This window comes from Trifolium pratense, linkage group LG7, assembly GCF_020283565.1.
Source record: "Trifolium pratense cultivar HEN17-A07 linkage group LG7, ARS_RC_1.1, whole genome shotgun sequence".
Taxonomy (NCBI): domain Eukaryota; kingdom Viridiplantae; phylum Streptophyta; class Magnoliopsida; order Fabales; family Fabaceae; genus Trifolium; species Trifolium pratense.
Genome location: NC_060065.1, coordinates 46,886,650 through 46,911,823, shown reverse-complemented (window position 1 = coordinate 46,911,823; position 25,174 = coordinate 46,886,650). Strand labels below are relative to the sequence as shown.

General features: G+C 29.6%; 3 protein-coding genes and 1 long non-coding RNA gene across 4 annotated transcripts; 1 reads left to right on the top strand and 3 right to left on the bottom strand.

Moving 5' to 3' along the window:
- Positions 1-118: 118 nt before the first annotated feature.
- On the bottom strand, positions 119-4,393 carry LOC123895456 (serine carboxypeptidase-like 51). The gene is made up of 12 exons (XM_045945815.1): positions 4,131-4,393; positions 3,908-4,005; positions 3,700-3,807; positions 3,329-3,572; positions 3,047-3,090; positions 2,894-2,961; positions 2,532-2,637; positions 2,246-2,400; positions 1,725-1,794; positions 1,488-1,538; positions 984-1,036; positions 119-212 (listed from the first exon to the last, which is right to left on the bottom strand). The coding sequence occupies exons 1-12, from the start codon at positions 4,333-4,335 to the stop codon at positions 188-190; spliced, it is 1,227 nt and encodes a 408-aa protein (XP_045801771.1). The 5' UTR covers positions 4,336-4,393; the 3' UTR covers positions 119-187.
- A 1,573-nt stretch (positions 4,394-5,966) lies between these two features.
- On the bottom strand, positions 5,967-12,434 carry LOC123896524 (serine carboxypeptidase-like 51). Its single transcript, XM_045946901.1, has 13 exons — positions 12,412-12,434; positions 12,162-12,306; positions 11,972-12,079; positions 11,509-11,749; positions 11,258-11,301; positions 10,741-10,808; positions 10,336-10,441; positions 10,052-10,254; positions 9,276-9,345; positions 9,145-9,195; positions 6,830-6,882; positions 6,585-6,717; positions 5,967-6,035 (listed from the first exon to the last, which is right to left on the bottom strand). Exons 1-13 carry the CDS (start codon positions 12,432-12,434, stop codon positions 5,967-5,969), a joined length of 1,314 nt encoding a protein of 437 aa, XP_045802857.1.
- Positions 12,435-14,162: 1,728 nt separating this feature from the next.
- On the bottom strand, positions 14,163-14,868 carry LOC123895452. Its single transcript, XM_045945813.1, has one exon. The coding sequence runs from the start codon at positions 14,829-14,831 to the stop codon at positions 14,307-14,309; it is 525 nt and encodes a 174-aa protein (XP_045801769.1). The 5' UTR covers positions 14,832-14,868; the 3' UTR covers positions 14,163-14,306.
- Positions 14,869-19,964: 5,096 nt separating this feature from the next.
- Positions 19,965-23,186, top strand: LOC123895454. The gene is made up of 4 exons (XR_006804381.1): positions 19,965-20,415; positions 22,080-22,210; positions 22,639-22,755; positions 23,073-23,186. It is a non-coding gene; the product is annotated as an uncharacterized LOC123895454 (long non-coding RNA).
- Positions 23,187-25,174: the final 1,988 nt, after the last annotated feature.

The window sequence follows — 25,174 nt, the reverse complement described above, 5'->3', positions numbered from 1 at the left end:
ATATATTTATGATTATTAATAATCGATAAACATAGAATGATCAACATTTTACATATGCCATCACGAATTTTCAACAGGATCTCTGTTTCATTCTCTATTTGTATTATTTATATTTAATAATATGTATGCCATATAAGATAAATTCAAGGCGCTGGTGATTTTGTAATTGCACCCACCATGTTTAGTGCTATGCATGGCTCAAAAAGAGGTACCTACATCAATGATCAAAATAAAGAGACAAAGATAAGCATACCACAAATTAAATATATGGTTTTGAATTAAATTTAAGATATTATATAATAAATCTAAATAAAATCATAACTATTTTGTCAAAAAAATAAAATAAAATCATAACTATTAAATGAACAAAGTAGTTCATCTCATATATATGAAAAATATTTTAGAGGATTCTTTTTCAAAATTTTAAATTTCGATCCTTTATTGATTATGTGGTCTGAGCTCTGAGGCTGACTACATAATACTTTATTGAATGAATTTAATGACTGACCTCGAATTATATATATATATATATATATATATATATATATATATATATATATATATATATATATATATATATATTAAATAATTAGCAATCTCAATTATTCTTAAAGTAAGCACTTAACATATGATCATTATATTAAAAATTTGTTAATATTTCAATATTAAAAAAGAAGCATAGGTGAGAAATAGAAGCAATGTTTTTTAGATGATGATTGATTTTGACTCACATTTTGGCCAGCATTAAGTATCCAATAGAAGCTTAGGTTTTCATATGACTTAAAAAAGCCATTGGTAATTCTTTCATTTCCACAATACAAGGGAGTTCTGTCTTTGCTCAAGAAATTTTGAAGGCCTGACCATCTACACAAATAACCCAAAAAAGTAATGAGAATTAAAACAATAATTATGCAAATTAAATTAATTACTGATTGCTTTCACCAAATTTGAAGAGGTGAATAAATAGGTGAGATGTTACTTACTTGAGTTTCTTGACCCAAGCTTCAGTTCCCTTGGTTGAACAAAGTAGATCAACCTATAATTGTCAAGAATAGTATATTTATTTTATGGAAAATGTCAACGAGTGCTTCCGGAGAGCTCTTTAAGCAATTTATTTAAATAAATTATTTAATTAAAAATTTAAATATTTTGATTTTCAATATATTGACTTCACACATTTTCATAAAAAGTTTATAAAAATTTATTATTTAAGATATGTAAAAAGTGTTCCGAAAAGACTTGTTAGCAAATTCTTATTTTATTTTGTAAAAAGGACCTATAATAGTCGAGAATAATTTATTTTGTTATTTTGTAAAAAGGAACTATAATAGTCGTGAATAATTTATTTAGTTTTTTTTTTTATGTAAAAAGGACCCAATAATCATCATTATAAACAAAAGGAAAAATACAAGATTGTCAATTAATTCTAAAATAATTTCAAATGCAATTAACAAAAATTATATATTATTTTCATGAAGAAAACTTACTTGTCCATTGTAGATAGTCACATTGACCCCAAGAGCTAGCAACTCATCAACCTAAGATAACCAAATTAGAGACATCAAATTAAAATCATGCAGGCACCTAAGTTTAGAAAATGAAATAAAAATTATACACTTAAGTTTAGAAAATGAGAGCATAATGTTTACAAGAAATAAAACATGATGAATACAATTTTTTAACCCCAAGTTGAGTTAAAACCAAAGTTTCAAGCTTGTTCTCACCTCAGCTATTCTTGGTTTCATAAAATCACATTTTAAACTGTTAAACACACCTTCACACCAGGGTGTCCACCTGTCAGCAATTGCAAAAAAAAAACATCAAATTATGGCTTTAATCATTACAATTAAGAACATTTAATATAGACCTAGTCCAAATGTGAATCTTACTATTTTTAATAAATTTTAATAATTGCTTCAAAATAATAAATTTTAATAATTGCTTCAAAATAATAAATTTTAATAATATATTATGAAAAATGTTAAATAATATCTCTGGGCCACACTAATAAGAAAGTATATATTATGTACTTAAAAAAAAGTATTATTTTGAAAATGTGCCTTCAATATCTTAAAAAAATAAAAAATAGTACCCGGAGACTTTTCTAGCATTTTCCTTTTATCATCATTATATAAAATTCAATTTTACAAATTCAATTCTATTAAAAATGTTAATTAGGATCCACATTTAAACTATTTTTAGAGGTACATTTATTTTTATTTTAGAAAGTTATATAGAGACTTACATAAGAATCTTTGGAATGATCTTTAATTTTTTTCTTATGGCACCATTTAATAAGTTGTATACATCATCTTTACGCCTCATTGATATTTCAAAGAATGATCTCTTCTTTGTTGTTGACAAATTTCTTCCAACATCCGCCATAAAATCAGTGAAACTCTTGAACACACAAACATGAGATTTAATTCAAATTAATTCTTCAATAGTACTAATAGATATTATAATTATGAAGATATATCTCTCATTTAAGTGCTTTTAAATATGATTAATAAAAATATATATGTTAGTACCACATAGTTGCTGCTATTGCTAATTACATCTTCAACTTCTTTCCATGTATCAAATGCATTCGAAAATTCACCAGCATCAAGTTGTTGCTTCATCTTTTCAGCCAAACTGTTCTCAAAATCATGTTCATCAAATAATATATAGAGAACAACTGGTAAATTGATTCTACAATACTTCAGCTACAATTATAAGCATTTTTTATTTACATATTTATTGAATAACTAATGTATCTATAAATTATATATAAATTAGATATATCAGTTATTCAATAAATCTAAAAAAAAAATACTTATAATTATGGTCGGGAGAAGTACGATCATTAATTAACACTAAAAAGAGGAAAATTAAAACATATGTTACATACATGTTTGATTTTTGTAGTCCATTGTCATCTATTCTTGAGAGGTCTTTCAATAGAGGAGCCCATGAGAACTGCAAAGTCAAATTAAATGTTAAAAAAGTGAAAGCTCAAATTAATGTTGAAAGAAATTAAGGATAGAATTATTTTTGTTCTTACCACATAATCTTCTGGGGAGATCCAACTATCTGCTAATACCACACCTAAATTTGGATAAAAATAGTATAGAGTCACAAAATACTATATAGTATATATATATATAATATAATTAATATTTAGGACTTTAATATGATTTTTATTTGTGACATATATATCCAATTTTTAGTCTTTTTTTTTCTTTTGAAATGATTTATGTGTTCTTTTTTTTTTTATTCCATTTTAATAGTTGTTTTTGTTTATTCCTTATAACAAATGATAAAAAATTTCAAAGAAAATGAATACCTCCAAGTTTGGCCTTCAATGTTCCATTTTTAATTGCTTTGTAGGCTGATAATCCAAGAGTAGCAGCAAATTTTCCACCATAAGATTCTCCAAAAATGAATAAATTACACTTTTGGAGGAATGAATCATTATTGAATACTTTGATTAATAATGTAACCAAGTCGGTGGCTGCATCCTCGTCTGTTTTAACAAATAAGCTGGTGTAATCCTCAACAAAACTGTACCCTATTCCAACTGGATTTTCCTATATATATAACAACAAAAAAGAAGTATTTAATAAAAATTACACTTTTAAAGTTTAATAAAATTACAGTGTAAGTTAAATTTCATCAAATTCATCATTATTTGAATCGTGCATATAGCTAAGTTACCACAAATAGCAAATCTGCTTTTCTCAACCAAGTGAAATTCCTTTGCTTCAAATCGAGATCAAGAGGGCCAATCTCTTGAAAATTTCCAATTGCAACTGCTGAACCACCCTGTTTGATTCAGTTAATATTGGAGATTTCAGTCCACAATAAAATAAAAATATGGATTAATTGTTCTTGTTCAAAATTAATTAAATCAAATAATACTTACTGGTGGTCCTCCCCCCAACCAGAGAATTATTGGCCATGGCTCGGAGGAATTCTCCACTCTGTAGGGACTTTTATAATGCCACCAAAACATGTGTGCTTCTATGATAACACAATTCAAAATAACACCATCATTATTGAAATTACACAAATTCTAATGCAATCAATTTAAAAAGTTTGGAAAACACAATAATTGAAATTACACAATTCTAATGCATTTGGCTTACTAGGTCTAACTTGTACATATCCCCATTCCTCTGATCCATCTTCACTACTCAAAGCACCAACTTTTCCATCATGAAATAGGATACCAATGCATATAAGAGTGGCCAAAAACACATAAAGCTTTGCCATTGTGAAAATGAAAAACAATAACAAGTAATAATAATATGAGTAAACAATAATGAAACTCGCTAGCAATTTATATTGCATTGGTATGAAAATACTCTACATGATAAACATGTTTAATTTTGTCGTTAGTCCCAACAGAAATAATGTGACGATGGAAGGCTAGCACAAAAAATGGAAAAGCTAGACAAAAGCATGGTGATACCCATGCTACCAATTCATAAATAGTGTGACATTCCTTAATGTATAAGTATAATATATACACCACTCGGTCACTATTATAAGCAAAAAAAACCACTTTTTAGATTCATTGAAAAACTGATGTACTCCCTTCATCCCAAATTTTAAGGTAAAAAAAAACTGCTTAAGAAAAACCAAAACATAATAATTTGAAATCTTTGTTTGTATTTTTCTTGAAAATAGTTGCATGAAAAAATGTAAAAACAATTTGTACTGGTTATGGAAAAGATGAGAGAGAGAGTAAATTAAATGCAATTTACATTTAATTTTGTGAGAATAAGCAAAAAGAAATTTTAAAAAAGATAAATATTTGTGTTTTTCATTTATAATTTGGGACAAAAAAAAGTGAGTATTTTCTCTTATAATTTGGGACGAAGGGAGTATCTGACTTACAATACAGTTCATATATATCATTTTTTCGATGAACCTAAAAAGTGGTTTTTTTTGCTTATAATAGTGATCGAATATGAAATATTTTCTTTTAAAAACTTAATTACACAAGTTTCAAAACCATTTTACTATATTTGGCTCTTTAATTAATGCCACTGAGACACATTACTATTTTCATATTATTATTTGCATGACAACGAGGCGGGACGGGTACGAATTTTGCACTCGCCAAACCGATAAAGTTTGGTATCCCCATACCAATCTCAATTCTCAACGGAAATAAAAAATAGAACCCAAACTCATATCCAACAGAGTTTGATTTTTGCGTGGGGTTCAGGTATCTCCATGCCAGTCCACCTCCATATGAACTTATGTTACAAAATTTGTTTATGAAACAAAGAGTTATTAAAAGTCGAAAACTATTTTGTTTCAGTAATATGATGTTTTTTAAACAAAATAAATAAATAGAGAAAAAAAAACTTGTTTAAAACTCAACTTAAAAATAAAAATAAGGCATAAATAATCAATTCATCCCTATAAGTTCGTGAGTTTTTGGTTTTCTTCCATGTACTTTTTTTTTTTTGTTTTAAAGCGGCTCCTAAAAGATCAATTTTCTTTGGTTTTTGTCTCTGATGCATAGTCTCTTAAAAAACGTATGTGACAAACAGGGATTGACATGACATCGTGTGACATGACAAACTAGGATGATGTGTCAAAAATGATATTCAGTCATCCACTTAGAGAGACCAAATTCAAACGATCACAAATAATTAAAAGAAGAAGATGTCTCACTTTTTAGTTTTTCATTTTTTTATGCAAGTTTTTAGTTTCTCATCGAAAAAGGATGATATGTGAACCACATTTTTCTTTTCTTTCCACTTTTTCCAACTAGCTGTCTTTAGCACACAAAAATATCTTAACATATAAAAAGGTATGTATGATTATTAATAATCGATAAACATAGAATGATCAACATTGTACATATAGCATCCCTAATTTCCAATTATGTTTCATTCTCTATTTGTATTATTTTTATTTATATTTATTTAAATTCTCTATATATGATATGATATATGCTGGTAACTTCAAGCCGCTGGTGATTGTGTAATTGCACCCACCATGTTTAGTGCTATGCATGGCTGATAAATAGGTACCTACATCAATCATCAAAATAAAGGAACAAATTGATAAGCATACATAAATATATAGTTTTGAATTAAATTTATGATATTATATAGTATATCTAAATGAAATCATAAATATTAATGAACAAACCTCATATATATGAAATAAATATTTTAGAGGATTCACTTTCCAAAATTTTGAATTTCAATCCTTTATTATTATGTGGTCAGAGATCGAATACATATATGATTCATCCGTTAAATATTAAATAATAAATAATAGATTTAATAGGTGTGAAATGATCATTTTTCTAAACCCTCGAACTCTCTATTACTTTTTGTATTCGTAGATTGACCATGAAATTCATCAAATAAATGAGTTTAGCCCTCTCAATTATTGAATGGATTTCATGGCTAACCTTTAATCGTATATACGCGTAGTTAATAACACACATGATCAATATATTAAAAAAATTGTAGATATTTTGATATTAAAAACCACAGTTATTATTTTTAATTTCTTTTTTTAAGTGAGAAATAGAAGCAATGTTTTTGAGATGATGATTGATTTTGACTTACATTATGGCCAGCATCAAGTATCCAATAGAAACTTAAGTTTTCATATGACTTAAAAAAGCCTTTGGTCTTTCTTTCACTTCCACAATACAATGGAGTTCTATCTTGGCTCAAGAAATTTTGAAGGCCTGACCATCTACACAAATAACCCAAAAAAGTTATGATAATTAAAAAGACAATTATGCAAATTAATTAAGTTACTTTCACCAAATTTTAAGAGGTAAATAAATAGGTGAGAGGTTACTTACTTGAGTTTCTTGACCCAAGCTTCCGTTCCCTTGGTTGAACAAATTAGATCAACCTATATATAATACTAATCAATAAAAATATATTCTTTTTATTTTGTAGGAACTATAATAGTCAAGAATAATTTATATATATTATATTTTCTAAAAAGGACCCAATAATAGTCAAAAATAATTTATTTACTTTTATTTTTTAAAATGGACCCAATGAACATGATTTTATACAAAAGGAAAATACATGTGTTATAGCATGTTAGATCCTTGTCTCTCTTTTTGAGGGGTTTTTGGATTTTCTTATAGTTGGAGGTTAGAGGTGTTTATTTTTGCTATTGTTATGTCATTTTGCTTATATGTGTTATAGCCTGTTAGATGTTGGTGGAGCGTACTTTTAATACCCATGTATTCTGAATATTATATTGTACTTTTGTCGCTAATATATATATATATATATATATATATATATATATATATATATATAGGGGGCTGCTAATTTAGACCCAGTTGGGTCTAAATTAGCAAGGTGCACCTTTTGAGTTGGACAAAAATACCCTTTCTTTTTTTTTTTAAAAAAAAAAAAAAACATATTGGCGCTGATCCAGTGTCGCACGCCTACCGCAGGACCACCGTTACAGACCGTTGATTTCCATCAGACGGCCAAGAGATGATCTCATCATGGCTGTCGGATCAATCAGACAGTCCAGATCATCCATCTCCATGATAAGCCAGCGCGTGCACCACACTAGATCTGCGCCTGGAGAGAGAAAATTTCATTTTAAAAAAGCTGGACACGTGTCAACTGCTGGGTGGTTGGCGTGTTTTTTTTTCATTTAATACTTTAAACTCAATTATTTCGTTGTAAATTAATTTTTTATTTTTTTATTTTTATACCAAAATTCATAATTTTTTTTTGTCTACAAATAGAGACTTGGTTCGTTTGATTTGGACACAAAAAAAAAAACTCAATTTTTCACTACCTTTAATTATCTTTATATAATATTGTGAAACCATTTAGCTGGTAGAATGGTTTCACAGTATAACTCTCTGAAACCATTTTACTGGTAGAATGGTTTCAGTGAGTAATTTCTTAATTGTTTGCTTCTGAAACCATTCTGAAACCATTTAGCTGGTACAATGGTTTCAGAGCGTTGTACTTTGAAACCATTTCACTGATAGAATGGTTTCAGGGGAGTTGATTTTTAATTGTTTGCTTCTGAAACCATTTTACTGCTAGAATGGTTTCACAGTATAACTCTCTGAAACCATTCTTCCAGCTAAATGGTTTCAGAAGCAAACAATAGTTTTTAATTACCGTTTTATCTCATTTAATTAACGAAAAATAGTTTCAGGTCTCAAAAAATTTCATAAAATATACCAAAAGTTCCAGAATATTATCTAATATTTTATTAGAAACAAATAAAAAACAATTGGTTTCAGAGTACAAATCTATGAAATTATTATTATTATTTGTTAAATGGTTTTAAATAATCAGCGGAATTTGTGAAAATAATTTCATGACTTGAACTAGGGAGAGTGAGGTACACAAGAGGGTTCTAAATAATTCATAGTACTTTACATAAAATTTTGGAAATTTTTTATCGAATTATAATATTTTTAATTACCTTTTTACTCATTTAATTAACTAAAAATAGTTTCGGGTCTCCAAAAATTTCATACAATATACCAAAATTTCCAGAATATTATCTACTATTTTATTATGAAACAATAAAAAAAAAATAGAGCCTCCCTGAGGCCGCACGCGCCCCCACGCGCCGCCGGTGAGAGTGGGCGTGGGCAACGCGCACTGTTCATCGTCCCTCCCACCCGTTTTATGCAGAAACGGGTCGTGCGACCCGGTTTTTGACCCAGTTCGATCTCCCTCAATACTCAACGAAACTCAACGTTCCTTATATGGATTTTGATCGTTTTTCAATTTTACAAAGGTTTCCGGTATTAGTTTTTGAAATCGGCGTTCGATTCGCACGTAAAATGAGGTCGAAATTTGGAAGAAATTTAAAAAATGTAATAGTTGTTCTATTGTTTCAAAAAAAAAAAAAAAAGGTATTTTTATGATGCAAATTACATACATGCCCCAGTTGCTCTATTGTTTCAAAAAAAAAAAAAATGGGTATTTTTGTCCAACTCAAAAGGTGCACCTTGCTAACTTAGACCTAACTAGGGTCTAAGTTAGAAAACCCCATATATATATATATATATATATATATATATATATATATTATTTTTCCATTAAAATAAAAATCTTAAATCTAAAATAATTTCAAATCCAATTATCAAAATTTATTTTCATGAAGAACACTCACTTGTCCATTGTAGATAGTCACATTGACCCCGAGAGCTAGCAACTCATCAACCTAAGACAATCAAATAAACATCATGAATATAATTTTAACCCCAAGTTGATTTAAAACCAAAGTTCCAAGCTTGTTCTCACCTCACTAATTCTTGGCTTCATAAAATCACCTTTAAAATTTTCTAACACATATTGTAACACGGGTTGCCATCTGTCAGCAATTGCAAAAAACATGAAATTATGGTTTTAAACTTTTAATCATTAGAATTAAGAACATCTAATATAGACCTAGTCCGAATGTCAACCTTACTATTTTTAGTAAATGTTAATAAAATATTAATTAGTATATTTGCTCTCCATTTTTATCATAATAAATTATACTCCCTCTGGTCCTTATTATAAGAAGAAGTTTACTTTTTAGATTCATAGAATATTAGATGTATCTGGTCCATATTATTGACTAGATCCATCCAACATTTTATGAATCTAAAAACTAAATTTTTTCTTATAATAAGGACCGAAGGGAGTATTTTACTAAAAAAGTAAGGGTTCACGTTTTAACTATTTTTAGAGGTATATTAGGTGCATTCGATCTGCTAAAGAATAAAAGATTGAACAAGACAACTTTAGTTATTATAGTTTCAAACTGTTCTTCGGACTGGACAAACTGTGAGCCAAGGGATATGACAAAAACTGAAATTCTTATCGCCACTGAACCATGCAGGTACTGCTTTTTGTCATCTGCACAAGTTTTTTAATATTATTTTTTTCACCAAATATCATACAAGACAACATTTACTCAATACCTTAAATTTCATCATATGTTGTTTTGTCATCTACTATTTTGGTAAGTACTTATATTTTGTTGATCAAAGAGACTCTTATTTTTATTTTAGAAAGTTATAGTATAGACTTACGTAAGATTCCGTGGAATGATCTTTAATTTTTCCTTTATGGCACCATTTAATAAGGTGTATAGAATCTTCATATCATCATTACCAACTGTAGAAGTAATATAGTTGGAGTAACGCCTCATTGATATTTCATTGAATAATCTCTTCTTTGTTGTTGACATGGTATTTATATGGCTTCCATTATCCTCCGTAAAATCATAGAAATTCTTGAACACACAATCATGAAATTTAATTAAAATTAATTCTTCATTTAAGTGATTTTAAATATGAAGAATATATGTTAGTACCACATAATTGCTGCTATTGCTTATTACAGCTTCAGTTTGATTCCAAGTATCAAATGCATTTAGAAATTCACCAGCTTCGAGTTGTTGCTTGATCTTTTCAGCCAAACTGCTCTCAAAAATATGTTCATCAAATAATATAGAGAAATTGGTACATTAATTATACAATATTGACTTAACTGCACATTTGATCTGTTACGTTTATTTTAGATTTCAATTTGGTCCATTACTATTAAAACGTATCGATTTACAAAAATATTTACATTTAACCTCCTCCAACTAGCGGGCCTCGAACCTGCGACGTCTAGAATTTAATTAAGACTTTTTTACCACTAGATCAAGCCTTTGGATTGGAGTACCATAATTTATTAACATTAGAAGATGGAAATTAAAACATATGTTACATACATGTTTGATTTTTGTAGTCCATTGTCATCAATTCTTGAGAGGTCTTTCAATAGAGGAGCCCATGAGAGCTGCAAAGTCAAATTAAATGCTAAAAAAGTGACTCCGTGTTCAACAATGTAGCAGTTACGGTGGAGGAGGTGGTAGAGCAAATTAAGGTTGTATCATGGCAATGGTTCATTGGGAGGATGGCGAAGGGTCCGTGTATGCTGTATGAATGGAAATGGAGTCCGATATATTGCATGAGAAGATGAATTGTGTGCTTTTTGTATCTGTGGTGTGGATGGTTTACTGCTTTTTATGTGAGCAGTAACTGACTTTTGTTTTAGCCCTATTTCTAGCTTTTGGTTTCTTTCCTCTGTGCTTATCTCTTGTACTCTTTTAGCCCTCATAACATGCCTTATGTTATGCAGTGGTTGTTAATAAAATTTTTGTTGCTCAAAAAAAAAAAAATGCTAAAAAAGTGAAAACTCAAATTAATGGTGAAAGAAATTAAGGATAGAATTATTTTTGTTCTTACCACATAATCTTCTGGGGAGATCCAACTATCTGCTAATACCACACCTAAATTTGGATAAAAATAGTATATGGTCACAAAATACAATATAGTAACATATAGTAATATTATTTATACATTTAGGACTTCAATATGGTTTCTTTTTCTTTTTCCCATTGAAATGATTTATGTATTTTTTTTATTTCATTTTAGTAGTTGTTTTGTTTATTCCTTAATTATAACAAATGATCATGAATTTCAAAGAAAATTAATACCTCCAAGTGTAGCCTTCAGTGTTCCATTTTTAATTGCTTTGTAGGCTGATAATCCAAGAGTAGCAGCAAATTTTCCACCATAAGATTCTCCAAAAATGAATAAATTACACTTTTGAAGGGTTGAATCATTGTTAAATATTTTGATTAATAATGTAGTCAAGTCGGTGGCTGCATCGTCGTCTGTTTTAACAAGTAATGTTGAATCCTCGACAAAACTGAACCCTGTTCCAACCGGAGTGTCCTATATATGACAAAAAAAAGCATTTAATATGAGTTAAATGCATTTTTAGTTCTCCATTTTCTATGAAATAAGATTTTAGTTCTCTCATCTTAAAATCTAGAATTTTAATATTGAATTTCATACATTATTCGAATTTTAGTTCTCTCATCTTAAAATAATAGTGTCAATATAATTTGGTCAAATTCACTATATTCGAATCATGCATGCACATAGCTAAGTTACCACAAATAGCAAATCTGCTTTTCTCAACCAAGTGAAATTCCTTTGCTTCAAATTGACATCAAGAGGGCCAATCTCTTCAAAATTTCCAAGTCCAATTCCTGAATCACCCTATTCAATTCAATTCAATTAATATTTGAGACTTCAATCCACAATAAAATAAAAATATGGATTTAATTCAAATAATACTTACAGGTCCTCCTTGCAACCAGAGAATTATTGGCCATGGCTCGGAGGAATTCTCCACTTTGTATGGACTTTTATAATGCCACCAGAACATATTTGCTTCTATGATAATACGATTCAAAATAACACCATTATTTTCAAAAATTGGATAACTAAAATATCAAGATTATGCGTTTTCTGACTTTTTTAAGGTGATTTTAGGGTTTCTAAAGTCAACAAAAGACTAGAGTTTATTAGAGAACTTCTCTTGGGCATACTCTAGGGTTGGGGATTGATTCATCACCTTGTAAACACTTATTGATTGAATTTCTTGGTCACGGGGAGAGATTCGGGAAAAGGGTAGAATTTAGGATCAAGACTAAATTCTTGCAACTCTTGTATTGAATCTTTGTAATCAAGTTTTTCATTGATAGTGGAACGGAGAGTCTCTCTCCCCCAGACTAGGTTGTTATAACCGAACTGGGTAAACAATATCTCGTGTTCTTTACGTTTTCGCGGTTTATATTTTGTTATTGTTATTATTGTCATTCTCGCTTGTTGATTGCTTTAATCCATTTGCTCCACACACATCAAGGTATTGGTGTGATTCAATCCGAATTCACAACAGAGACTTTAACTATTTAATATCATTTTCCATAAAAGGTTATTAAAAAAAATAAAATATTAAAAAGTATCGTTAGATGGTAAGGCTTGTCAAATTTGTTGTACATTTTCTATAGTTTATTAATTTCCTTTTATTTAATGAATTTTCATTTAAGAAAAATCATTTTATTATTTTTCCTAGTTATCAAATAAAATATTAAAAAAATTCAAACTTTGTTAGGTTTATTATAAATTTTCTATAGATTATTAATTTCCTTTTATTTAATGAATTTGCATTTAAGAATAATCATCTTATTATTTTTCCTTTTTCCAAGTGATGCCACCCGTCATCCAAAATATGACAACGATACAAAAATAAAAGGAAAAAAAAGAAATGAAAAAGGTACTATTATAGAGTGTTCCAATTCAGTGCTCTAAAAATAAAACCTCTAGAAATAATATGAATCGTATGATGTATGATTTAGAATTTGTTTTGAAAATATGATTATGTGATTAAAGGAAATGTATAAAACTATTTAAATAATTGAGACTTTAATAATATATAACCATTTTTTAGTATATATAAAGTTTAGTCAAAACAAATTTAGAAAAAGTTTTTTTTTTTTGAAGCAAAATTTAGAAAAAGTTATAAAATAAAATATTATTGTTTAGTATATATAAATTTTGTCAAAATAAATTTAGAAAAAGTTATGATATAAAATAAAATATCAAAAAGTATCATTTGATGATAAGGCCCGTCAATTTTGGTATATATTTCTATAGATAATTAGTTTCTTTTATTTAATGAATTTTCATTTTAAAAAACATTACTTTATTATTTTTCCTTTCTCCAACAATATAAAATAAAATGGTATTCTATATTGGTCAAATGATTCTAAGAAAAATAAAATAAAATGATATTCTAAACTTAAAATCTACACCGTCTAATTTCAATCGAACCATCATAATTTATCGTCAAACTAAATTTGTGTGCTTGCATGAATTCCTACGTATAGAGGATCCGAGTCTCCGTTGGCCCAACAATCTAATGTTGACTGTCTATAGCATCACTGTCACTATATAAACCCTTTTATTGTCACTATATAATCACCATATTTACTGAAAATTATCATCCTTCTCTATCTTTTTTAAGCTTGTTCAAAATCATTTTTCTACACATTCATAATGGTAATACTTATTTCAATTACAATATAAAGTTTAATTCATTTATTTATATTTTTTCTGATTAGACTATATACAATGGTTTCAACACCAAAACACCTTCAACATCTACTTTTTCACTCCACATCATTTTCTCTTTCTTCCACCTAATCATTCAACACACATTCAACTTTTACCCTCTCCAATGGTTTTTCTATTCAACACCCTACCCCACCACTTTCTCTACCCCACCACCAGTGGCGGAGCCAGGATTATAGCGGAGCTTGGGCACAATTTTAACCACAATATTTTTTTGGATAGCATGAGTTAAAACAAAAAAAAAAACTAGAAAAAACCAACAAAACATGAGTCAAATAAGAGGGATAAAATATAACATACCAATAGTATACTACATAAAATTAGGAGGTAAATGCCCTTTCCGAGACTTCTTTGCGGTGAAGGATCGGATAATATCAATATCATCAAGTGACTTGAATATCTCCCGCTCGGTATAACATATCATCAAGTCATTGAACCACTCATCATTGATCTTGTTGCGCAATTTATTCTTAATAATCGACATTGCTGAAAAAGCCCTTTCAACGGATGCTGTCGACACCGGTAATATCAAAGCCAGCTCAATAAGTTTGTAGACCAATGGAAATACGAAACGTTTATCAGTTTGAACCATCTTCAAAGCCAAACTTTGAACATCTTCGCAAGTAGAAAATGATACATGTCTTCTAACATGAACTATATATGTCTCAAGTTGCTCCCTTATTGTTCCACGGTCATTATTAGAAAAGTCTTCATGATAAATATCAGCAAGACGAGCAAGTTTATCAACATCAAACTTGGAGAAAGAATTCTTGGGGTCAAGACATGAGAAAGAACTAAGCACAATGTTACTTCGTTCACTAAAGCGGTGATCCATCTCCACACATATTTTGTCAATAGCAACATAAAAAATCTCTGCACGGTAATGATGAAGATTATACATCAAAACTTAATAAACAGTTTGAAGAAATCAGTTTATGATTTATCTTCAAAACAGAGCAAACAACAGAACACATCAAAACCTAATTTATTTTCAAAATCAGTTTGAAGAAATCAAAGACAATTGAGATTGAAGAAATCAATGTAACAACAGAGCAAAACCCAACCCAACAACACAAAAATTCTAGATTGAGATTTAAGAATAATACCTAAAGTGAGAGATTGAGCGGTTGAGAGAAAGAGAGAGATTGGGCGGTCGGCGACCGAGAGAGAGATTGAGTGGCTGACTTTTGAGAGAGATTAGGCGAGGGAGATGGAGATTGATCGGCAACTGAGACTGAGAGAGATCGACGGCGGTGAGGGTGATGGCGAGCGTTCTGACTTTGAGAGAGAGAAGCAGCTTGTTCGTTTTTTTTATTTTTTTTACTTTCTATTTATCAGTTTTATGTTATTTAAAAAAAAAAAAAAAGGTGGGACAGAGCCTGGGCACGTGCCCAGGCATGCTGTATGCTAAAACCGCCACTGCCCACCACTTTCTATTTCATATTCTTATTTAAATTTTAATTTTTGTTTTTATGATTAAATAAAATTATAATTATCGATTAAAATTAAATTAAAATAATACACTTAACAAAATTTATTTAAATATTTTTTTTATTTTCTTAATTTAAAATGCAATACATCACACAAATAACGTAATTAGTACGATACAAATTAACTTAAAATGCAATACAACACACAAGTTACGTAATTAATACAATGTAAATTAACTTAAAATACGAAACAACACACAAATAACGTATAGAAGAATTGTTGGGATCCATTTCACTAAAAAAAGATTAAAACTTCAAAAGAAAGACTAATTAGAAAGATAATAATAGATTAAGATAGTGAAAATTTTGGTTTTTTTTCTGTGTCCAAATGAAATGAACCAAGTCTCTATTTGTAGAGAAAAAAAAATCACGAATTTTGGTAAAAAAATAAAAAAATAATTTGCAATGAGATAATTGAGTTCAAAGTATTAATGTGATAAGAATCCGAAGAGCCAATCAGACGAAGACACGTGTCCTTATTTCTTTCTCTCTCCGCGTTTCACTCTCGCCCACTCTCCTCACCCGCGCGTGTATCACACGCGCCCTGCTGCAACCAAACAAAACCCGCCGCGTGGCCACTGCGTCAGATTCAACACAGTTGAAACATTTCATCACCCAACTCCTCCACATCATTTTTTCAACACTCCCTCCAATGGTTTCAACAGTTGAAACACTCCTTCAACACCCTTTTTTCTTTCCATTGCACATGGTCTTACAATTGTTGCGTTTGTTGCTTAGGATATGATACAAGTGCCCGGGCTGGAAACATTGTTGGCGATGACTACGTTTTTTACAACTTGTGTAGCCCATCCAAACAATCCTAAAAATGAGTGTAACAAGTTCTGCATCAATTGCATTGACAATCCAATATGCGCATCTTGTATAAAATTTCATCACAAAGATCACAACGTAATTCAAGTAAGTGTTGTTAATTAATTTGACAGCATATCTATATAACATCTCCACAATCTATGTATCTTTGTGTTATATCAATTTCTCTTCATTTTATATTTGTTACATTAAAGCAATTTTAATTATTTTTTTAAACTTTGAAATGTAAATTTGAACCTTGACACTTGAAATTATAAAACAGGTAAGGAAGTCATCATATAATGAAGTAGTTAAGATCACTGAAATTTACAAGCATGTGGACATCCTAGGAATCCAAACATATGTGATCAATAGTTGTCCAGTTGTATTCTTAAACAAGAGGAATCGACCACATCCTAAGAGGAACAATATTGGTAAAATTGGTCACAGAAGCAACTTTCTTTGTAAAATATGTGATAGAAATCTTATTGATTCTTCTTGCTTTTGCTCTTTAGCATGTAAGGTAAAGTATTTGTCTCGATCTCATTTATCTGTTCTCTTTATCATATATCTCTTAGTTCTTTCATATATTTTTTTTTATTCCATTTTTTTCCAAATAAACTAAAACTTTGTCATCTTATCTAATTGAGAATGTAATTGGTGTTTATTTTTTCTATTTGTATTTAAATCTAACAAAATATGGTGCTTCAATTTCAGTAGGCTTCCAATTTTTTTTTTTTTTTTTTTTTAACACTAGGCTTTCAGTGATATTATATTGAGTATGTGAATGCATAATTTTTTTATGGGTATTTTTGTTTAGTTTGCAAATGAATTTTTTTATGGTTATTTATTTCACTTTTGGAAAAATATGAAAGAGAATTGACTTTTTTTTTTTATAGAAAAAGAGAATTGACTTGAAACGTGATAAATTTGAATGTGGAATAAAATAAATCATAATCCTAAACTGGACAGGAAATTAGAACAGAATCTACTTGATATTTTTTTTTTAAAAATTATTTTTTATATTATATTTTAATCGGTTTAAATTATAAAAAACTAGTATATTTTATTCCATTTCAGTTCATTCGCTTCTATTAGTCAAATCGGATCGGAAGCAAATAAAGGACATTATAATTTTGTTTTTTTTTACCAATTACAATTGTTGTACTTTCGTTTTTTTAAATATAATTAATTAATATTGCATTATGCGTTTATGATACTAGTTTGAATATATAAAGAAGAATGGAGGCTTTTCCGTAAACCCAAAAGAAATGGAAGAAATGGAAAGATTGCTAGAGGAATCGATCAAGGTATCACCACAAAAAGAAAAAGCCAAATGTTCGCGTGAACAAAATCTAAAACAAAAAGTAGATGAAGCAGGAATTGATGAACAAAATGAAGAAGGTGAAGAGAAAGAAGACAATAATAAAGAAGAAGTAGAAGAAGAAGAAGAAGAAGAAGAAGAAGAAGAAGAAGACGACGACAAAGAAAGTGCCCTTCCTGTTAATCGTCCATCGGCTTCATTTCGTAAGCTAGATTCAAGAAGAAAGGGAATACCTCACAGGGCTCCTTTTTTTTAATGTTCTTTATAATTGCAGAGGGCCCAAGGCCGTCAGTAATGCATGCATTTTAGACGAAATTTGTGCATTACTGAGGGCTTTTGGCCGCCAGTAAATACTTGTTTTCTTGTAGTGAGATAGATCGATATGTATGCCAATGTAATGGTAATAAGTTACTTATTGACATTTGATTTTGCAAGCAACTTTTAACTAATATGAGAAACATCATAGGTTTTCTATATCTAATAAATAAGCAATTTAATATATATATATATATATATATATATATATATATATATTTCTCCTCAAATTTATTTCTTTACATTTACACACACTATAGCACTTAAATTATCTTACATTCGAAAATGATATTTAAGTAGACTTAAAGTGTTAACTCAATGGAAATAATTTACATAATAATTTTAAGGTACGACGGGTTCTAATTCTATCAGGGATGATTGTAAAATGGTCATTGGTACCACATTGAATTAATAAAACGAATGATATTTAAGTGCAGACTTATTTCCGTAAAAAAAAAAAAAAAAGTGCAGACTTATTTCATTTTTCTTTGACATAATAATTAAAAAAAATAGAAAATCATTTGAAGAAAAACATGTGAACTAATTAATGTTATTGAGATGAGAACAAAGAAACAAATTATGTACTCTGTTTTGGACTGGATCAATGCACAATACACACAGCACAAACGCTCTAAGATTCAAACGCTCTAAGATTCAGCCAAAATTCACCCCTCAACGGACACTTCTCATATTAGCCAAGGGTAACAAAAATAATAGTTTATGTACACTCTTATAGCTATTACACTCCGAACACGCTCGAGCAGGAAGAATAATTTAAAAATAAGACAACAAAGAAAGTATACTTCATGTTAATCGTTCATCAACTTCAAAACGCAAGCCAAATTCAAAAAGAAAAGAAATACTTTATATGACACTTTTTTTTAAGGTCCTGAATCTATGAATAGTAGTTTTGTTTAGTGATGAATTTCTAGCTAGATCGATATATATGCTCTCATGATAATAAATTAATTATATTTTCTTTCAATTTCATTATAACAATATTAAACAAATATTATAGATTTTCTATATTCAGTAAATAGGCCTTTTAAAAAATTAACTTTGAACATCATTGCAATAAAGTACCTATCCATAATGGTGATAATTCATAATTGAGTTTTTTTATACAACTTTTTTCATTATATTTTGTACATGAACTCGATTAGAGATATGGGTCTATACTCTCCTAGTCTTTGGTGTTATTTTTCTTTCTTATCAACACAATGTTTATGAACTATTATTCCTTTTAAAAATGTGTCCATTGACATGAAATTGAAGGCAAGATTTGCTGAAATTGGTCTTTACATCCTTCCAAAATTTAGTTATTTGTACATTTTTTTCGTAAACATCAAAAAGATAATTAAATATATAAAGAGGAGTGTAAGGTCAACTCAAAGCAGTAAATTTTTGCTCACCTATTTGTTTGTTCGTTAAAAAAAATACTCCCACAAAGCAGTTTTTTTTTTGTTTTTTTCCACGGTTCTTAGCACCAGTGGTTCTTTTGACCCGACCAAATCGGCGAATTGGACCTTGGTTCAAAGTTTAACTGGTTCAATCGGCTGATTCGATTTTAATAACATTGGTGTCATGTAAATGACTAATTTGACAGTAAGTTGAAAATGTCAATACTATTTTGATAGAAAATGGATAATGTCAAAGACATGAACTATTTTGAAATATTGATAGAGTTAGATACCTATTTAAGAGCGACAAAGACAATGACCAATTTACTAATCTACTCATTATTTGTATTTGAAATCGTTATGACCCCCACAAACTAATTAATGTGGGTCTTTCACTAGTAGAAATATGACATATTACTTAAGCATTTTACATCTGACGAACATATGTCAGATGTAAAACGCTATATGGAGTAGTCTTTTCATCTGGTCTCAATATCCACAGATGTAAAAAATATATAGACAAGACTTTTTACATCTGACTTCAATATACCAGATGAATAACTAAACGCGGTGGCAATCTTGTAATTATGGTGAAAATTATCTAAAATACATATATATATCTGGCCATATTTAGCCTCAGATATAAAAAGTCAGGTTGAATAAAAAAAATAAAATAATATTTTTGGAATAGAGGTAATGTACGTATATCTCTCTCTCAGCTCGCAAGACAAAAAAACACTCGCACAAAAAAAAAGAAATCGATACAATACAACCCTAGCTCTCTCTCGCGATGCAAACCCAGCGCCGTCCTCCACCGGCGACGAGATTGAACCTCAGCGCCGTCCTTTAATCAACTCACCACCACCGCCTTATCTCAGCAGTCGTTCTCTCTCTCACTCGCGCAGTCGTCCTCTCTCTCTCACTCGCGCAGTCGTCCTCTACCCTCACGAACCCTAACTCCAAATCGAAGGTTGTCTTTCATTCTCCAGCCTCTACTCTCACGAATCGAAGGTTGTCCTCCTTTCTCCGGCCTCTACTCTCACGAATTGAAGCTTGTCTTTCTCTTTCACATCGATTCAGGTACGTACTCTTGTTTCTCACGAATCGAAGGTTTTAGCTCTTAGCTCTTTGTGGTTTGTTACTTGATTTTGTTTCTACTGAACTGTTTCTTTGTGTTTGTGGTTTATTTTGTTTCTACTGAACTGTTACCTGATTTGGTTTTAGCTCTTATTCTTTGTGTTTGTGTTAAAGTTTAGTGGTAAAGTTTAGCTCTTATTCTTTGATTTTAGTTCTTAGTTTCTCAATTTCTATTCTTAAAATTATGTTATGTTTGTGTTCTTAGTTTAGAACTCTGCAGATCTGTTTCTGTTCTATTTTGATTAAACTAAAATTTCTGTTTAGTTGAATTGAAGTTTAGGTTAATTGGAAGAATTTTCACATATCAATTAACAGATATAACTATGAAGAATTTCTGTTTAGTTTAAGAATTTCTGTTTATATTTGTTACGGTATGGTTTTGGTTTTAAAACTTTTGTTTAGTTTAAGTTTAAGTTAATCTGTGAAAAATTTCTGTGCTATTTCACATTGGTTAATTGGAAAACATTTCAACACAATTATGGTATGGATTCTTCATATTTATATTTTTTTTAAGGTGTTAAACTTGTCTGTAGTTGTTGGCTTATTGATAAAACAATTCTTCAATTATATTAGTGAACTAACGATTTTACTCTCTTTGTATCAATAACGTGAAAGTTCCACTTGCTTTAACTATATGTGCTTTAACTATAACGTGAAAGTTGTTTGGCATATGGTACTGGTTTTTATGTGCTTTCTTGCTCAGTTCTTGAGTGATTGGATTCTTAGTTTATGTTATTCTTGAAGGCCTGCTTTGGTTTGGGTTTCCTGGCGTCTGTCTTTTGGGGTTTGGCCCTTAAGTATGGTTTTGGGTTCTCTTGTTTGTGGTTCTGTATCTGTTTTTGCTGCTGGTAGTTTGGGTAAGGTGATGGTTTTTGGGACTTGTAGCTTTTTAGTTTTTAGTTCCAGCTGTTGTTTCATGGTTTCTTCTTGATTTTTATTTTTATTTGCATTTGTTTCTATGATTTCTTTTGTAAGTTATTGCTTTTGATTGCTTTTGGTGTTGATTCATGACTTTAGCAGTTATGTTAAATTAGGTGACAACAAGCACATGTATTGCTTTTTTTCTCAGTTATTGCATATATGTTTCACAGGTTAACTTCTTTTGTCTCTTTCTATGTGAGTGTTGTTGATTGGATAATTTGGATTGATTTTCTAGTTTAAGCATTGGTTGCTATTAGCTAACAGAACATGGACTTCATGTTTCAAGGTTGGTGATCTTATTCATTAGGTCACCGGAAGCTAATGAATGGCTTTGGTGATCCTGTTACCACTCTTTTTCATTAACTATTTCTTTGATTCTGTTGGATTCAGGCATATACAGAGACAGAGTAAGTGTATGCACAAATGACCATGTTTTCTTGAGTACCAATGGAGGCATATGATAAATAGCCTTTTACGGTTATGTGGCTGGTTATATTGTTTCAATTTCAATACCTAACATAACATGTGATTGCATTTGGCCATTCAAAAAAGTATTGTAGAAATTACTATTGTGACTTGTTTGTGTTTATGCTTATGTTTTTGTTCATATGTTGAGCCAATGTTCCTTCAATGTGTGGCTATTGAAATGTTGTCTTCTAATTTATTGTGATGACCATATGATTCAGGTTTGAGAGAGTGGTTACATTTTATTTCTCAGAGTTAGTAATATCCATTACGATGCCAATGTGGATGGATGGCGGGATCTTGATTGGAGTAGCAAGGCCATACATATTGCTGCTAGAAACCAAACAAAGTGGTAAGTATATGACTTATCAAATTAATCTTCTAGTCACAAATGGTTTGAGTAATATTACACTACCTGACCCTGGCTCTGTTAGTAGACTTTTGAATGCATTTGTTTATATGATAGCATATGATATGACTGCCTTGTCTTGATTCAAGTTGAAGTTCTGTACATTTTTGCTATATGATATTTATGTTTCATGTAAAAGACTAAATTATAACCTTTTCAGTTTTCAATCACTACCATGATTTCTTTGCAACTGATATTATCCTTATATTAATTTAGGTCACATTAAGTTGCTAAGTAGTCTTTGTTTACCCTTCCGAAATGGTAGAAAAGTAAGTATTATACATGTTATATTTATATTTATATTCTTTATCTTGTTTTTATATTCCCCCCAAAGAACAAATTAATTAATTAATTAGGCATCTGTTTTGCAGATAGGTTGAGATTGTAAGGGAAGAAGGATTGGAGATATCTCAACCAGCTCTTGATCCAAATTCGACAGAGATACATCATAGAATTACAGTTAGAGCTAGGACCAAGAAAGCGCATAGGTAACATTTGTTTTAGAGCACACAATTGTACTTACTAATCGTTGCTTGTCACTTGTCATGCCTTATCTTGATTTTCTTACCTGCATACGAGTGTATGACTTAGTAATTTGTTGTTCTTGAGCATCTACTATAAACTTCACTAAATGGCTATGCTGGTTGTTGCTTGCGTGATTCACTAGCTAGAAAGGGGTCAAACAGTGTGTTATTCACATTTGCTTTTGCATTTAGCTGTTGTTTGGATAAATGATTCATTTACCATACATTAATTAACATATTGTAGTTATTTACATATGAATTAAGTTATTTACATATTGTAGGTGTTCAATGATCCCACGACATTAACAGAGGAGGAGCTGTATGATTTGCGAGACCGTTGGGCAACTTGTTTTCTTGACCTATATAATCCTGATGTAGATTATGATGATGCCGACGGAAAGATTAGGAGCTAGCTAGGTTTGTGTGAAGTTACAATTGATTAGTTATGATGATGTTTTAATTTGTATTTTGGATGGATTAGTATTAATTATTATGATGTTTTGTATTTTGGATTTCAATGGTTATACTTTAATGACATTATTACTATATATATGTTGAATGTTGAATTTGGCTACGGATGTTGAATTTTAGTATTATGTTCTTGATGCAAGTTATGTTATATTGTTGGCATTGTGGGTTAGATTTTTTTTAATAAGAAAAAAAGATTTAAAATATTAAAAACAATGCAGGTTTTTGAAAAAAAAAAAGTTAAGATTTCACATCTGGTGGACTTGGTCAGATGTAAAAGGTCCAATTTAATTTTTAAAAAATAATATTTGATTTTCCCGTTGGTCAGAGGTAAAAAGTGTTTTTTTACATCTGACTATGCCAGATGTAAAACGTGTATACTTACTAAGTCTCGTGCGCCTACATCTGACATTTCTCAGATGTAAAAAGTGTTTTTCGCCAGATGTAAAAAAGCTTTTTTCTACTAGTGTTTCAAGTGTGATTTGTCTCACTCACTCCTACACTTTATAAAAACTTTTCATAAGGTCATCCATATAAAGCGTTTTTACAAATTAGTTTTTATAAGCCTTCTTTCTATGGTACAGTCTTATACAGTCTCCGGATCATAGTCCCATATAATCTTAGGATTCCTTCAATTATTGATTTGAATTTGGTTCGTTGATGTAATTTTTGCCCCAAAGCTGTCAAATGTCGCTCACTGTCCATATCTTGTGCATCAACGATCACTTTTACCGTCACATGATCAATTATAACCTTAAATATATTTTTATTATATTTAGAAAAAATGATCACAGTTTAAAACTGAAACTGTTCAAGTTGAAATATATTAGTATCTATTGTCGGCTGATCACATTTATAAAATAGTTCAACCACATCTTTTATCAAAATTATAAATGTAATGCATCATTTGCTCACCTTTTATCCACTAGTTTTTACTAATTTAGTTTTAGGAATTTAGAAATCTAAGAGGCATTTTGTTAACCGTAGCTTTAGTCATGTAAAAGAAAAGAGGAGGGGAATAAACTTGCTCACCTTTTAGCCCACTATGATCTTCTAGAGACTAACCGGATTTGATATTTTCTCTCCCCACCCCCCATGAATCTTTTATCTCCCTTGAATTTCCAATTTTGCTCTTGAAAAAACTTCGGTTCGTAGAAAGTTTTTTTTTGCCTTAAAAACAAATTTCGGTTTCTAAAAACCGAAATTTACTCTGAATTTGCACTAGAAAAATTTCGGTTTCTGCGAACCGAATATTTCTGCAAGGGCAAAATTGGAATATTGGGGGGTATAAAAGATTCATGGGAGGGGGGAAGAGAAAATATCAACCGGATTTAGATGGGGGAGGTTTTCATGGGCTTTGGGCCCAATTACTCTGATCTTGCTTCTTGATAAAATTAGTCTTTGTTTCAAATTTAATTTAATTTTAAAGAAATTTATAAAACTATTTGATTCTTTGAGACTTTAACTATTTATAATCATTATATATATATATATATATATATATATATATATATATATATATATATATATATATATATATAAATTTAATATGTTTTATATTTGTTTTAGAAGGTATCGTTTGATGGTAAGACTTGTCAGGTTTTTATATATTTTCTATAGTTTATTAATTTCCTTTTATTTAATGAATATAAAAAGGAATCTTTTTATTATTTTTCCAAGTTATAAAATAAAATATTAAAAGTTACAAAGTTTGTTATACATTTTCTATAGATTAATAATTTCCTTTTATTTAATAAATTTGCATTTAAAAAATAATCATCTTATTATTCTTCCTTTCTCCAAGTGAGGCTACGTCTCATCCAAAACATGACAATATCTTAGACGAGAAGACGCAAAAAAAAAAAAAAAAAAAGCAAAAATAGGGAAAATGTATCATTTTAGAGTATAAACTATT